The sequence below is a fragment of the Trachurus japonicus genome, chromosome 17 (assembly GCF_045865225.1).
Source record: "Trachurus japonicus isolate A0001 chromosome 17, Traja_1.0".
NCBI lineage: Eukaryota > Metazoa > Chordata > Actinopteri > Carangiformes > Carangidae > Trachurus > Trachurus japonicus.
Window position 1 is genome coordinate 28,981,828 of NC_140923.1, and position 15,813 is coordinate 28,997,640.

Here is a 15,813-nt window from a genome sequence, read left to right on the forward strand (position 1 = left end):
GCGCCGGAAGTGTCGTAAGTGTACCCGCCTACGGACGTGATGTGTTGTTTGAGCGCGTCCATGCTGGTCCAAACACAGACGGGGACAGCCGGAGTGTGACGGTTGTGGTGGTGTGGCTGTGTGGAGCTGCTGGTGGTGATGATGCTGGAGAGGAGCAGAGTGACGGTGGTGGCGGAGCTGCTCCTCAGCAGGAGGCACACTGAGGAGGAGAAGATCCACTGTCTGTTCTCCAGAGCCTTCGTCCAGTGAGTCTCTGTCATCATCTCTTCTGTCTCCTGTCTCTGTCTGATGTGGATGTGTGAAGCTGTGGAGGTGTGAGTCTTCATCCTGTGTCCTCCTCTGTCCAGGGATCGAGAGCTGTACCGCTCTGACAACAGACTGCTGACCTTTGACCTGACCGATGTTGCAGTCCAAGGTAGGCTATGTCACAGGATCCTCATTATGTTTGAGGCAGAGATTGAATTAGTGTGAAAGACAATTCTTAATTCACAGAATCAGGTGACGAAGAGGAGGAGGGAGAGGAAGAAGAGGAGGCTGGGGAGCTGCTGGATGAAGAGGCTCAGCTGATGGCCAGCATGGGTCTGCCTCTGGCCTTCGTCAGCTCATCAGACAAGAGGAGAGCAGTAAGTCAGAGCTGTAGACGTTAAAGGGATAGTTCAACATTTTGGCAAATTCTCCTATTGCCATAATCCCTATAGTCATAGCAGTAGGTTCATTAACTTTAATCATCGGTGCATGTTGGTTTAAGATCAGCAGGGCAGAGATGCAAGCTGCTCAGCTAACACAATGGAGATGAATGGTACAGGTTCACTCTCATCAAACTCATCAAATACACAATCCAACAACTCCAAAACATTCTGGTGGACAAGTTGTGACCTGCACATTCACCATGCTATGAAATAATCATGTAGAATTATATAACATTACGACATGCAAAGCAAATACTCTGAATACTTGAATGAATCATGTCAATCGCAACTGTATAGATTATATTTTTTTTTATAATTCAACGAAACATGTCCAATCCTCCTGCAATTATGTACCTATTTTTGTTACATAATACCCGTCCTCTGTCTTTATGGACTTTTTATGTTAATTGTTGTATTGTTTTGGGGACTACGGATGTAATTTAGCAGTGAGGACAATGGACAGTGAGTACTCATGCACTCACTGTCCATTAATATGCACTGTCCCGACTGAATAAACAAATAAAGTAAAATAAACTACTTGTGCTTTTGAAATCACTCCGCCAAGCAGCCGTGTCTGGAATGTAGTTCCGGCTGCATTTGCCTCGAAAACAACTCTGTCTCGTAATGTTACATGATTATCTCATAGCGTGGTGAATGTGCAGGTCACAACTTGTCCACCAGAGTGTTTTGGAGTTGTTGGATGGTGTATTCGATGAGTTTGATGAGGGACAGGGGGCCTGTACCGTTCACCTCCATTGTGTTCACTGAACAGCTTGCGTCTCTGCCCCACTGATCTCAAAACAACATGCACCGATACTTAAAGGTAATGAACCTACTGCTATGACTATAGGGATTATGGCAATGGGCGAATTTGCCAAAAATGTTGAACTATCCCTTTAAAGCTTAATGAAATGAATGAAAGTGTAATATTGAGGTGCTGAATGAGGCTGTGTGTGGTCACGTGACAGCGGAGGAGGTCCAGCAGGAAGTCTGACATGTGTGGTGCTGGACCAGAAGAGGAGGAGGAAGATGGAGGAGAGCAAGTTGACAACGAAGGTAATCATTATTTACAGAGTAGTGAGGCGACATGGAGTCAGGTAAGAATGAATTTCAATCACCAGTCTGAGCTTCCTCCTGCCAGAGACGAATCAGGTTACTGCTTAAAACTCCCCTGAAACATGTGATTTTAATCCTCTTCATACGTGTATAATAACTTTCATTTTATTTTGTTCCATTTAATGCTTTTATTGTTTTTAATTGTCTTTACTTATACCTTTTTATTTATTATCTATTGTAAAATGTATAAATAAAGTACATTTACATTTACATTTTAATATCATTTGTGATGTTATTTGACACTCTTTGTTTTATTTGTAGGCGCTGAGAAGGAGGTGAGTGATCCGCTGGAGGGAGGAACAGGAGGCACACAGGATGCTGGCTGGGAGAACTACTGGGGTAAGTAAAAAAAAAAAAAAGTAAATAAATTAGAGGGGTATGTAAAAGTTTGTTTATTTCAATAGTTCAACTCAAATAGTATAACTCATATATTATATAGATTCATTACACACAGACTGAAATATTTTTTTATTGTAATGATTATATCTTACATTTAATGAAAACCCCAATTTCAGTATCTCAAAACATTAGAATATAGTAAAAAAAAGTTTCCTATTGTAACCTAATGGTGTCACACTCTAATCAGCTCTGGTTCAGTAGCTCCACTGTCATATTCTACTTTATTGAGACACACCTGTAAGTGTGCACTGAACCCTGTGACATCTGTAGGGTTATTTGCAGATAAATGTATAGATGAAGCATTTATCTGAGTGCACAAAAAAAACTCCAAGTGAGGAGATAGAACATTCTCAGTTCACATGATATGGTTTAAATGAATTGAGGATTTAAACTAAACCAGTAAACTTTATTACTGGTTTATAATGAGGTGATTAGTTATTAATTCTTCATAAATAATAAATTATAAACAAGTTACAACAAAGGTTTTTATATACTGGTGCAGGCAAGATCAAGTTAATGCTTACAATTTATTAATCTTCTTAATGACTGGTCAAAGAGATGTATTGTAAAATGTGATGTGTATCACTATTTATTAATGAGTTATAAATAATAGTAACTTATTAAAGTGGCTCCATTAAGCAAGTTTACATGCTTGTAAGTGACTGATGACTCAGGTAGTAACAGAAAGCAGCATCTCCATGTTAAGATCCACCATGCACAACAAGCACCTGTGATTGACAGGTGCCCTTTTTATTTAATGTGTTATAACAGCTCATTAAGCTTCATGAACTGTTAACCATCTTATTAATATATAGACCATTCAGAAATCCTTTTATTGCAAAGTGGTACCATTATATTTTGTTCAATGAGCTAGGAGACAGTAACATAAAACTACTTGACCTCGACGTCCATTGTTGTCCATGTGAAGCTGTGCAGGGTGAAGCTCTGCTGTGGAGCAGCTGGCTGGAGAAACACCCCAAGCCTGAGCAGCCGTCTGCAGCTGATCCAGGAGCAGCGACTGCTCCGTGGGATGACCCAGAGACAAAGGCTCAGTGGGACAAACACGCTGCAGACACCTACTACTACTACTGGGAGCAGTATTCATACTGGGCAGCACAGGGCTGGACCACGGACCAGACAGCAGGTACTGGGAACATAGACTGTTGTTTTCTCCAGACAATGGAGGCTAGGCAGATTTACAGTCTTTACTTTTATCCCAGTTGTTTAAAGCAAAGTAGGATTGAATCAGTCTGATCCAGATCCAAACTTTTCAAGATTACCAATCCGAGTGTTTTAAATGGGACTGTGTATCACACTGAAGGCTGATTGGTCTGTCAGGTAGAACAGCAGCATGTGGCCACTTAAAGTGTGTTTATTAGAAAATGGGGTGTATGTATTGTTTTCTGTGCTCTTTGTTGTTTCTTCAACATATTTTAAACAGCCAAACACCATCTGGTCTAAAAAACAACAAATATACAGTATATTAGTCAAATACATTGTAAATATTTCCCATGTGATTCAAATTCAAACTTCAAATTTCAGATTTCATTTAATTATCCAGTAGTTGGGGAAAATTTCTTCAATTGTGGAATAATCAAAAGTTAACTTTATTTACTTTATCACTGTTGTGGTTTAAAAATCAGGTGCAAAATATAAATCAATAAATGTGTATATACTACATTATAAATGTTGGTTATTTGACTAGTTTTAATTTAAATCACATTTTGTTCCTGAAATCCACCTTGAATCCACCAAACTGCTGGGATCAGAATAATCCTGATTTTGTGGATCAAAGTTTCCCTGATCCTACAAAAAAGTTTTGAACAACACAAACTAAGGGTTTTCAACCAAGATTGGATTACGTGATCTAATCCGATCTCAGAATCCGTTTTTAGTTTTGAACAACCATTTTCAAGATTTGATCATGCAGTCTCACACCTGGGGCTCCCTCCTCAACAGAACATCAGACAGCAGAGGGTAGATTTGACAGATTGCTCTGGGCTGGTCACAAACGAACACTCAATATCATCAATGTAAAACTAGGTACTGAGAAGACCAGTGAAGAGGCGGCGGCAGAGGTGACGGACGGAGGCACGGAGACGCGCTCGGACGAAGGGAAGGATGGACGGGCTGAGGAAGAGGAGGTGAAGGGTCTTCATGATCTGTTTGGACGGAGGTGCAGGCTGGAGTCAGGAGGGAGCTGTGTGACCGGTGACCGTCCGTCTGACGGTGGAGACGACCGCAAGAGACCTGCTGCCTCCTCACACCAGGAGACAGCCACGCATACAAGTATGTCCCAGTGTGTATGTGTGCACGCTACTGTACATTCACTGTCTGTGGGATTTTTCAACATTTTGGCAAAAGTGCCTATTGCCATAATCCCTATAGTTTTAGGAGTAGGTTCATTACCTTTAATTGTTGGTGCAAGCAGTTTTTAGATTGGCGGGGCAGAGACGTGAGCTGCATGGTGCGCAGTATTTTCTCCTTTCCCTCATCAAACTTCACATCAAATACACAATCCAACAACTCCAAAACGCTCTGGCGGACAAGTTGTGACCTGCACATTCACCACGCTATAAGATAATAATGGAGTGTTACGAGATGGAGTTGTTTTCAAATGCGTCACCGGAACTACATCCCAGACAAGGCTGCTGGGCGGAATGATTTCAAAAGCGCAAGTAGTTCAAAGAATTTGCTTTATGTGTCGTAAATACGTTATTATTTCATAGAGTGGTGAATGTGCAGGTCACAACTTGTCCACCGGAGCGTTTTGGAGTTCATGTGCATTTAGTTTGAAGAGGGAAACGTAGAAATACCCTGCAGCTCGCTTCTCTGCCCCGCCGATCTAAAAACAGCTTGCACCGACAATTAAAGGTAATGAACCTACTGCCAAGACTATAGGGATTATGGCAATAGGTCAGTTTGCCCAAATGTTGAACTATGCCTTTAATTTAACTCAGAATGTTCTGAAAGTCTCTGGTATGATGACTGGAAAAAGTTTTTTTTAGCCAGAACTAACACTTTGTGATTCTAACAGATCAGGAAAATACTGTGAAGGAAACTTCATCCATCACCATTTGTGTCTGGCCCCTAGTGCGGCTCTTGTTGCCAAGCAACCTTGACCACATGTAACTTTTTTTTATAGAAAGAGAATGTTTTACTCTTTTAGTATTTGTTGCATGAAGTCAGTGAGTTTATTTGAGAGTTACCATCACATCTTACAGGAATAATGCTGATTCATTTGATGTGTATGTGCCTTGTGTTTTGACGCAGATTCCCAGCATGCTACTGGCAGCCCTAACACAGAGTACAGCTCAACGAATAACATGTCAAATAGAGGTGATGATGATGATGATGATGACAAACCTCCAGGAGGAGGATGTGCTAAAGTCAAGAGCAGGTGAGTGTGTACAGGAACCAAAACCACTGCTGCTTAAAGGATGGATAGGATGTATTTAGGATGTCTAGTTCATCCCAGTGGTTCCCAACCTTTTCCAACTCAGAGCCCACTTGAAAATCTCAAAAATGTTTGCAGCCCACCTCGGACCACATAAACAACACAGAGGCCAAATAATGTGTTGTCAGAGCACTTTTCTTTTTAATGATGGAAAAAGCAAAACAAAACAATGAAAATTAGTGCAAATTAGTGCAATAGTATTTGAACTTTTTTCATATCTTTTTAAAGTAATTTTTTTAAACATTATTCATGTTTTTATTTTTATATAATTACGTTTTGTTTTTTTTTGTTTTTTTTTCACAAAAATCATACGATTTTGAAAACGATTTGATGTCGTCCACTTGCAGTATCGTGGGCTGCGGCCCACAGGTTGGGAATGACTGGTTTATCCCTGATTGTCATATGTTTACAGAATAAAAAACACAAGACAAGAGACAACCTCACAGAATGAAAGACAAAGTATAAGTATAAAAATAACAAGTTCTAAGAATAAAACAGTAAATGAAACAACAATGATGTATAACCCTCCAACAGGAGAAAAGGGACTCTGCAAGAAAGGAGTGGAAAAAAGTACTTCATATTACCTCTCATTTACTCTACTTTATGATTAATTATGAGTTTGTGCATATTTCTGTCTTTTCTCCCCTGTGTGGATATTTGGAAAAATATATAGAGGGACCAGTGCTCGGTGCGATTGCCCCCGTGGCCCTAATAAAAAAAAAAGAAAAACAATAATGTAATTATAAACAACTTCAACTACTGTCACATTAGCTGTTAAAGTGGTAGAGTGTAAAATATCAGCAGTAGGAAGGTGACATGTTCAGTGTGTGAGCAGCACTGAGATGATAAAATAAAGGAAAATTCTCAGTCTCTTTGTTACTTGATCACAACCCTGAAATTATGTCGGTCATATCTGACACTGTGTAGAATATGGTCACTTTCATTTTTAAGATATCACCATAGTTACCAGATGAAGAGATGAAAGTGGGCACTGGTCCTGCTGCTGGAAAAAAAAAAGATATAATCATGTGAGCTCTGAGGTAATAAACATCTCTAAGGAAATAACACTGTTGCATGGGGAAAACATAACCCCCAAAGGGAGATTCATTAGATGTAAAATTTCATGTAGATGAAAGAATAACCCTCACCCCTTGACTGTGTGTGTGTGTGCAGTCATGAGCTGGATGTGGAGGAGAACCCACAGCTCACACCTGAGGAGGCCTGGACCAAACTGGGACTCAAACACAACCCAGAGCCCCGGTGAGTAAGACACAACAACACACCACATCCTCCATGGTGACTGAATGTTAAAACCCTGAAGGATGAGCTCCCTCGGCTTTAGACTTTATTGTCCCTTTAGGGAAATTCTTTTTCACACTACCTCTTCATTTCATAAGGACAGAGCAAGAGGGTAACATTACACACACACGATACAACGTATAGACAGATGTGTACACATTTAACAATCCCCAAAAATATAAAAAAGAAAGAAAAAAGCAATGTATATATAGATGTAAACTCACATATACCACAGTACTAAAGGAAAAAAACATTCACATGTTCCTATGCCTTCACAATCGTAGTTACATGGACGCACTCATACTCACGCAAATACAACCATACACGTGCACACACATGCACACATACATATATCCACTTATACATATACAAACACATACACATGTCCCATTATAAGTGCATACGCACATATTCATCCACCTGGAAAAATAATAAAAACCTAGCTGGCTTCCATAAGAATTTTACAGTTTTGCTTGGTTATGCTCCTTGCCATTGTCTTACAGTTGTCTGTCTTCTTAAAGATCTGAGACAACTTGTAGGACCAGTCACACTTAAAAACTATTTTTAGAAAGGAGAATTTTATAAAATTGGAAAAAGTCAACAAATTGTAGACTACGGAAGCGTATTGCATTCACTTGAGTAATTTATTTTTTTATTTGTTTTTCGTGGTAATTATTTCAGTTTTTCTGACTAATTATTTCTGTTTTTCGTGGTAATTTTTTCCTTCTGTTTTTTGGGGTCATTTTTTTCTGACTTAGCTTCAAGATTTCAAAATCCACGAGAATCTCCCACCTGCAAGTATCGTTTAAAGCAGAAGTACGCGGAATATTTGTGTTAATATAAGTCTTAAATAGTTATATCTTCCGACAGCAATCACTTACATAGAGTGTTTGGTCCGAAACACGGGTCTGTCAGTCACTCTGCTCTGCTGTAAGCCGAGGAGAAAACTTCTTGTATCCTACAACCTTTATCCAATGAGGAGAGAGAACGGCATGAAGGGCTGTGTGTGCAGCCAAGGGATGCACGTGAATGTGGTGACGTAGGGACGAGGACCAATAGATCCATGACGAGGGCGGGGGATGCTAACTCCATCGGCTGACAAGAAGTTAGCCAAAACGACCGGATCGCTTCTGCTTTAACCGCTACAGTCAAGCCTCCACTTCATCACGTATCTATTACATCTTAGACCCATGAGAAACACTGATAGGGATTTTTATTCAAACTCCACTTTGGTACAGGTTCCACCATTGCTTTAGTTTCCAGACTGACGGCTCGAACACAAGCATCAACAAACTTTTCCCAGGGCAAACTACACACATCACATCCAGGAGCGTATAACAAACATCCTTCAAAATAAAAGTACTACTCATAACACAACGAGTAAAGGAACTTTCTTTTACATTGCTTAACATACATCCATGGATATGCTCCACAAAAAGTACTGTCTTATTTTCACTGTGTTCCAAGTTAACTCAGATTTATATTGAAAGGAAACTACCTGTTATTACAGAATACCTAGAGTGTCACTCAGAACAGTCTGATGTAGCACCTTTATTTTGAAATCAGTCCTTACGTTACTTGCAGGTGGGAGCTTCTCACGGGATTTTGAAATCTCAAAGCTAAGTCAGAAAAAAAAGACCCCGAAAAACAGAAAATAATTAGTCAGAAAAACAGAAAAAAATATTCAAAAAAACAAACCAAAAAATAAATTACTCAGAAAAACAGGATTTTTAAAATTATTATTCAAGTGAATGCAATACGCTTCCGTAGTAGACCACATGTTTCTCTGCTCAATATAAATGGGAAGAGAGTGATATGTATGTGCGTGAAGTGTCATGGTGTGTGTCTGTGTGTCCCAGGTTCAACAGTGTGGAGAGCTTGAATGCCGGTGCGGGCCAGAAGCGTCGGAGGCAGTGGTGGACTAAAAAAGCAGTCGGCAAACACATCAGGTTCTCAGAGACAGGAAGTGACATCACGCAGCCACAGACGAGCTCCGCCCTCCACAAGGTCCAAAACTTCCTGAAGAAGAACCAGGTGGAGACGCAGACGGGTCCGTGTGACCGGGGTCAGGAGGGAGGAAGACTCACAGAGGAAGACGTGGACGGCACAGCATGTCCAGGAGAAGAGGAGAAGAGAGGGAAGGAGATGAAGAGCGCTGAGGAAGAGGAGATGGCTAATAATCTGGATGCAGGCTGGAGGGAGGAAGAGGAGGAAGAGGAGGAAGAGGAGCAGCCTGGTAGACAGATACCAAGCCTAGAAATCCCTGACTTCCTCATGTCTGAAGCACCGGCACAGGAGCGAGGTGAGTAGGAGGTTCATCATGTGATCTGATCACATCTGAGAATCCTGATGCAGTCTTTTTTTTTTTTTTAAGAATATTTTTTATTGAAATTTCAAATGCATTTCAAACTCAACACTGAATGCACAAACATGTTCACCCATATCCCCTCGAACAGACAAAAAAAGAGAGAGAGAAAAAAAAAGCAAATGGATAGTGATGTCAGACATCAGGCTAATGGAATAAAATAAATAAATAAGAATAAAATGGGACAAAAATAAATAAATAAAATACAATTAAATTAAATTAAAATAAAATAAAAGGCAGGATCATTTCATAACCTGTTATTCAGACAGTGTTATCTGTTTCATTGGTCAGGAATGACATAAATGATTCCCAAATACAAGCAAACCCCTCCTGTTTACCTTTAACAATGTATGTCAATCTCTCCAGTCCAAGACAAGTTATCAACTCCTTCTTCCATATTGCCAGTGATGGTGGTTCTACATTTTTCCAACAAAGTGCAATCACTCTCCTTGCATGGAGAAGTCCAAAGTCAATCATTTTCGATTGCTTCTTTGTTCTGATGAAGTCCTTGGGGTATATTCCAAGTATACAGATTGTTGACGTCAAAGGAATGTTACACTTAACCATCCGTGATAAACATTTATCCTGATGCAGTCTAATGACAAACTTTGTGTGTGTGTGTGTAGAGCTCAGCGTTAAAGACAGCAGGAAGGCAAAGAAGAAAAAAAAGAAGAAGAACAAAGGAGGAAGGAAGCAGCCGATCCCAGAGGAGATGGCAGCTGAACCGGAGCTGGCTAAATACTGGGCTCAGCGCTACAGACTCTTCTCCCGCTTCGATGAGGGCATCAGGCTGGACCGAGGTCAGTCTGAGACACAGGTCACCTCACTGTCATCATTTACCACCTTCAGGATGGGACAGTCAGTGCTCTATCTCTTTTTCTCTCTCTTTTTTTTGGAACACATCAGTTTTCTTCATGTAGCGTAGAAATACTCAGCTACATAGTGTCACCTAGTTTTCTCTCAGTTTGGTCTTTTGTGTAACTACTACGGTTTTCACAGGCCTTATGCCTCTTGAAGGGATTTTTTTTTTCATGTCTTGCCTAACTCCCGAGTCCATGACCAGCAGATAGACACCATCCTTTTGACTCTGCGTGCAGTAACAAGGGAGATACGGGCAGACCTGGCGCACCGCTAATTAGCTTAGCTCAAACGCTGGAGGAGCATAGGTAGTGTTAGCCTGCCTCCACATAAAGTCATCAGAGAAAGAGAGTGTCGCCATCTTTCGCCGCCATGTTTGTACGGCAGCCTGAAGGGAAAACCCACCAACCGGAGAGCACTTGCATAAATAAACCAACGAAGAATGAGTAGGAAACAGCAGACATATGGTAAAATGATCTTCACCTCATCGCTCCATGCTGCTGAAATACCCCCAGACGTCCCAGTCTTGGTAAACAAGTTGTTTTGTCCCCAGAGGCCACCGTCACTTTGCCGATGAGAGGGGGGAGTGAGAGTGAGTGAGTGCTGCAATCTAGAATCTGAACACTGGATGTCACGGTTTCCCCCCTTTTTACACACTGGACCTTTAAAAGTTCATAAGTTGAGGCTTATTTCAGTAGTTTGTTCCAGTTGTGTTAGGTGAAGTCAGAAAAGACTCTCGTCCTCCCCCTAGCTGGCCGTCGCCAGCGTAGGATGTAGCGGGAGAACGGGGCATGGCACGGGCCGACGCAAGTCAGTCTCCGTTACCCCCTCCCACGCGCAACATGACCATATAAGATGTGACAGGTAGAGAGCAGAGACAGCAGAGAGAGGGGGAGGGGGGAGGGAGGGAGGAGATGGTGTAGATGGTGTCCAGTCCAGCGCGGCATCTTAGGGTTATATTCTTATGTTTTATTCTAAGGAACCTTACCTTATTTTACCTGAAAGTGTTTTGTGCTGACCCCAGGTCTGTCATCAGTCTCACAGTATATACCTATTATTTTAAGGATACATCATCAGTAGGATGAGAGTGAGCTTTCTGTGTAGCAGATTGTATCTTCTCTGTCACTAGCCAACATGTCTTGACCCTTATGTGTGTGTTGTGTGTCTGTGTGCAGAGGGCTGGTTCTCTGTGACTCCAGAGAGGATCGCTGAGCACATCGCCCTGCGGGTGGAGCACAGCTTCTGTGGCTGTCAGCTGGTCGTAGACGCCTTCTGTGGGGTGGGAGGAAATGCCATCCAGTTCGCCCTCACTGGGAAGAGAGGTGAACCTTGTGTGTGTGTGTGTGTGTGAGTGTGTCTTGCACCTTCATTCCTCTAAGCTGGGGACACACTACACAATTTCCACAGTCATTGCCAGTGTGGAGTACACGCTAACCGACTGGCTTCAGCAGATCTTTTATGATTATACTTTAAAGCCCCAGTATGTAACTTATTTGGCTTTTTATTAGCAAAAATCAAATATTGCTTTCATAAATACGTATTTCACTGAAGTCGAATCACACCCGCATACATAAGTACTGTATAAGTTCATTTTACAGTTGTTTAAGCAAAACATTTTGTCATCATATTCCGAATGAGGAGAATCCTGCAGAGACAAATCTAACCTTCCAGGCTAAAAGTTTCCTCTCTTCTGATTGGCTTACTGACCTGTTGTTGCTAGAGCTCCAGAGAGAAGCCTGGGAGAGGAGATGTATCACTACACTGAGATGTTTTTTGGTTCTTGAAACCACAGATCTGTCTTTTATGGATCAACATTTAAACCACATATTTTCCTTCAAAACTGTTGATTAATATGCAATGGTGCAATTTTAAGGCTATTTCTACTTCTGTCACATTGGTTTGTGACTTTTTTGCCACCCACCTCATGCCTGGGTAGTGGTGGGGGGTAAAAGGGGGTCCTCAGGGTTGTTAAAAAAATGTGCAGGAGGTCCAGTGCCCTGAAAAGGTTGAAACCACTGCTGTAGTGTGTCTCCAGCTGTAGATATTCATGTGGTGAATTGTTAAAACCCTGGTTTCATCAGTGTCAGTTGTTCTGGTGCTGATGGTTTTATACTACAGACAAAAACTGCTCCTGTGGTTTTATTTGAGCTGACTGTGAACTTCTTCTGGATGTGTGTGTGTGTCTCCTGTGGTTGAACCTTCAGTGGTGGCGGTGGACATCGACCCGGTGCGGTTGGACTTGGCACGGCACAACGCCACGGTTTACGGCGTGGCCAGTCTGATAGAGTTCGTGCAAGGGGACTTCCTGCAGCTGGCGCCCCGTCTCCGCGGCGATGTGGTCTTCCTGTCGCCGCCCTGGGGAGGACCGGACTACCTGACGGCCGAGGTGTTCGACATCAAGACCATGATGGAGCCTGATGGATATCCTTTGATGTGGCAGCAGTCACAGTGTGTGTGCTCCGCGCTCCTTCTTCTGTATGACATTGTGTTATTATAAAACGTTGCTGTTGGTCCTTGACAGTTTCTACATTTGAGATTTTCCGTCTGGCCAAACTGATCTCAGACAACATCGTGTACTTCCTGCCTCGCAACGCTGACATGGATCAGGTCTGTGTGTTCAAAGTGTGTGTGTGCAGGACATTTGTCGTTATCATTTTCTCTGTAACCAAAAACACTGAGGTTCTAACTCCTCTGTAACTGATTGAAACAAAGTCACTGATTCCACCTGAAACCACCTGGTCTGTAGTGAAGGTCTCAGGGCCGTAGCTAGGAATTCTGGGCCCCCTGAATGAATACTGAAGTGGGCCCCTGTCCCCTGACTTTGAGGTTTTTGTGGGTCCTACTGAGCTGCAACGGCCCTGAAAGGTCTCATATAGTAATGTAGATTTCCATGATTTTCTCATTGATTATTGCAACGGAGTTTAAGGGCGACATTGAGATAAAAATTTCAGACTTTGAGAATAAAGACATAATATTACGAGAATAAAGTCATCATATTATGAGAAAAAAGTCATAATTTACAAGAATTAAGTGGCAATTTTATGAGAAAAAATAGCAACTTCCTCCAAGTCCGCTCGGTTCTTTCTACAGAATAGATGCATTTTCTTGCATATTTTTTTCACAGTCCTCATACTGATAATAATGTGGTGCTCATGTGCCAAAAGATTAAGTATCTCCTTGTTTGTGAAACCTATACTGAAGTAGGCCTGCAACTTCACAAAATGCTCCACGGCCTTATTTTACACAACAACTTTCCTCCTCTAAAAGAACAGGTTAAAATATTACTTTATTCTCATAATATTATATAATATTATATATTCCCGTAATATTATCACTTTATTCTTGTAATATTATGACTTTATTCTCATAATATTATATAATATACATTCTCGTAAGATGGGCATTTCGACTAATTTACTAATCGAGTAACCGAAGCTGGTACTAATCGGGTAATCGAGTACTGTAATAAAAAATAAAATGACGTCATGTCTGACGGACAGAGCGCAGCCGGTGCATAAATGCGCTCTGTCCGTCAGACAGGCCGCATTACTGACACACAGCGTCGTCACACACAATGTCAGGTGGATAATAAGAGTAGAGACTGGAGTTTAAGATGCACATACGAGGCAGATGTGCATCTTTATGCCGGGGAATAAATGCGCTGCATGCGCTCTGAGCGCTGAGTGCAGCGCATTTATGCCGCGGCTGCCACGGAGGAGAAAACTTTTTTTTTCTTTTCTTTTTTAAATCATTAGCTGTGCTTATTTAGTAGTCCACACTACACATGTTGGTGCCTTCGGTCCTCTCTGCCTCGCATCGTTTCAGGAAATAACAGGGGAGGTTTCAGAGTGTTTGTAAAGTGAAAGTATATTTTCTACCAGACTTGAGACCTGTCGTCTCCCTCCCGACGGCGTACGTCGCCGAGGGAGGGAGGGAGAATTATTGTAAAAGGTTTGAAAGTCTGAGGCTCGATCCAAAAACACTTTTACACAGCAGAAAATCACCTTGCTTGATCCGAAACTGTTTAACACTACAAAAAGCCGAACCAGGGCATGATAATGTAGTCTGATCCGACACTAGATTGCGCTCTGACGTGCCGTTTTTTTTAATCCTCGGGTACCCGAGTAATACATTCATAACCGAGTAGCAGATTGCTACTCGAGTACTCGAGTAGCCGGGTAACCGTGCACATCCCTAAATATTATGACTTTATTCTCGCAATTTATGACTACACTCCGTTGTAGATTATAAAGCAAGCAGGTCTATATTTTATATTCTGTGTATAAGTTCATTTTACAGTTGTTGCCGGAGACAAATCTAACCTTCCAGGCTAAAAGTTTCCTCTCTTCTGATTGGCTTACTGACCTGTTGTTGCTAGAGCTCCAGAGAGAAGCCTCGGAGAGGAGATGTATCACTACACTGAGATGTTTTTTGGTTCTTGAAACCACAGATCTCTCTTTTATGGACCAACACTTCAGATAAAACACTGGTTAAGAGGACAACAAGAAGCTGTAACATCGTCCCCTCCCTGTCTCTCCTCAGGTGGCGTCTCTGGCTGGTCCAGGAGGGAAGGTGGAGGTGGAGCAGAACCTCCTCAACAACAAGCTGAAGACGGTCACAGCTTATTTTGGCAGTTTGATCAATTCAGACAGTTAACAATCCTCTATGTCTGTTCCTCTACTCACACCATCATCCTCTTTGATTCACTCCAGGGATCCATCCAAACACAAGCAGCAGTTTTACTCTCTCTCTTTTTACCCTTTCTAATTTAAACGGACTGAACCAGAGGATCAGAGGTTCTCAGCAGCCTCTGTGACTCTGAGTTAAATTAAATCATCACTTGTGTTTTACAACAACCTATATTTTATTCTTTTTTACTGTATATTAGAACCAATAAACATTTTTTAAGAAGGTTTTTGTTCTTAGCGTCATTATTTGTCAGAAAACATGTCTGGTTTGAGGATCAGTTAGTCTTATCTCATCTTGGAGTCTGCATGTGGTACATTCAGGGTGCAGCTCCCTGGTTCTTCTAGAGATAAAGAGATGGTTAGCAGGGAGGTGACTCATGCTCCTGCCTGTGAGTGTAGATGCAGTGGTTTCTGTTGTTCTGAGGTGTCTCCATATCACACAGCCCAGGATTTATCGCAGTCCAGAAAACCATGATGTTCAGTTCAGTTCAGAGCTTCTATTGTCCCACAGAGGGAAATGTTTTTTTGCACTGATAGTAAGAACACATGATAAAAACAATATAAGATACATAGAAGGAGGACAGAAGAACTGTTAAAACTTTAACTGGAAACTGTTCACCATAATATAATCTTTAGATTAACTGAATTATTTGATTAATTAAATATTACTGAGTTTTTACTCCATCTCTATTTTTGTGTGTTTTTGTCGTATTTTGTCAACTACTGATGGATACGTCTGTGGGGAGAGGAGATTCTTCAGAGATGAGCTTCTTTCATTGAAAATGAAGCAAGTCTGGAGGACGCCACCCTGTTCCAGCTGAGATGAAGAGGTGCTTTTGTGGTTATTTATGTATTTTACTTAAGTGTTTCGTGATCTGTGTTGTTCTCTCCATTGTCATGTATTTTCTGTTTGCTGCTATCTATCTATCTATCTATCTATCT

The 15,813-nt window shown here is 41.5% G+C and overlaps 1 protein-coding gene across 2 annotated transcripts; it reads left to right on the top strand.

Annotated features, from left to right (window-relative positions):
- The first annotated feature begins 1 nt into the window (after nt 1).
- tgs1 (trimethylguanosine synthase 1) lies at nt 2-15,088 on the top strand. Of its 2 annotated transcripts, none has more exons than XM_085804841.1 (15): nt 2-245; nt 348-424; nt 499-623; nt 1,658-1,745; nt 2,067-2,144; nt 3,133-3,348; nt 4,248-4,493; nt 5,478-5,604; nt 6,835-6,921; nt 8,820-9,262; nt 9,952-10,125; nt 11,359-11,505; nt 12,388-12,604; nt 12,712-12,790; nt 14,726-15,088. In XM_085804841.1, the coding sequence occupies exons 1-15, from the start codon at nt 139-141 to the stop codon at nt 14,837-14,839; spliced, it is 2,325 nt and encodes a 774-aa protein (XP_085660967.1). In that variant the 5' UTR covers nt 2-138; the 3' UTR covers nt 14,840-15,088. The 2 variants fall into 2 exon arrangements, with proteins under 2 accessions (XP_085660967.1, XP_085660968.1); XM_085804842.1 differs by having other exon boundaries at nt 348-415; nt 493-623.
- The last annotated feature ends 725 nt before the right edge of the window (nt 15,089-15,813 follow it).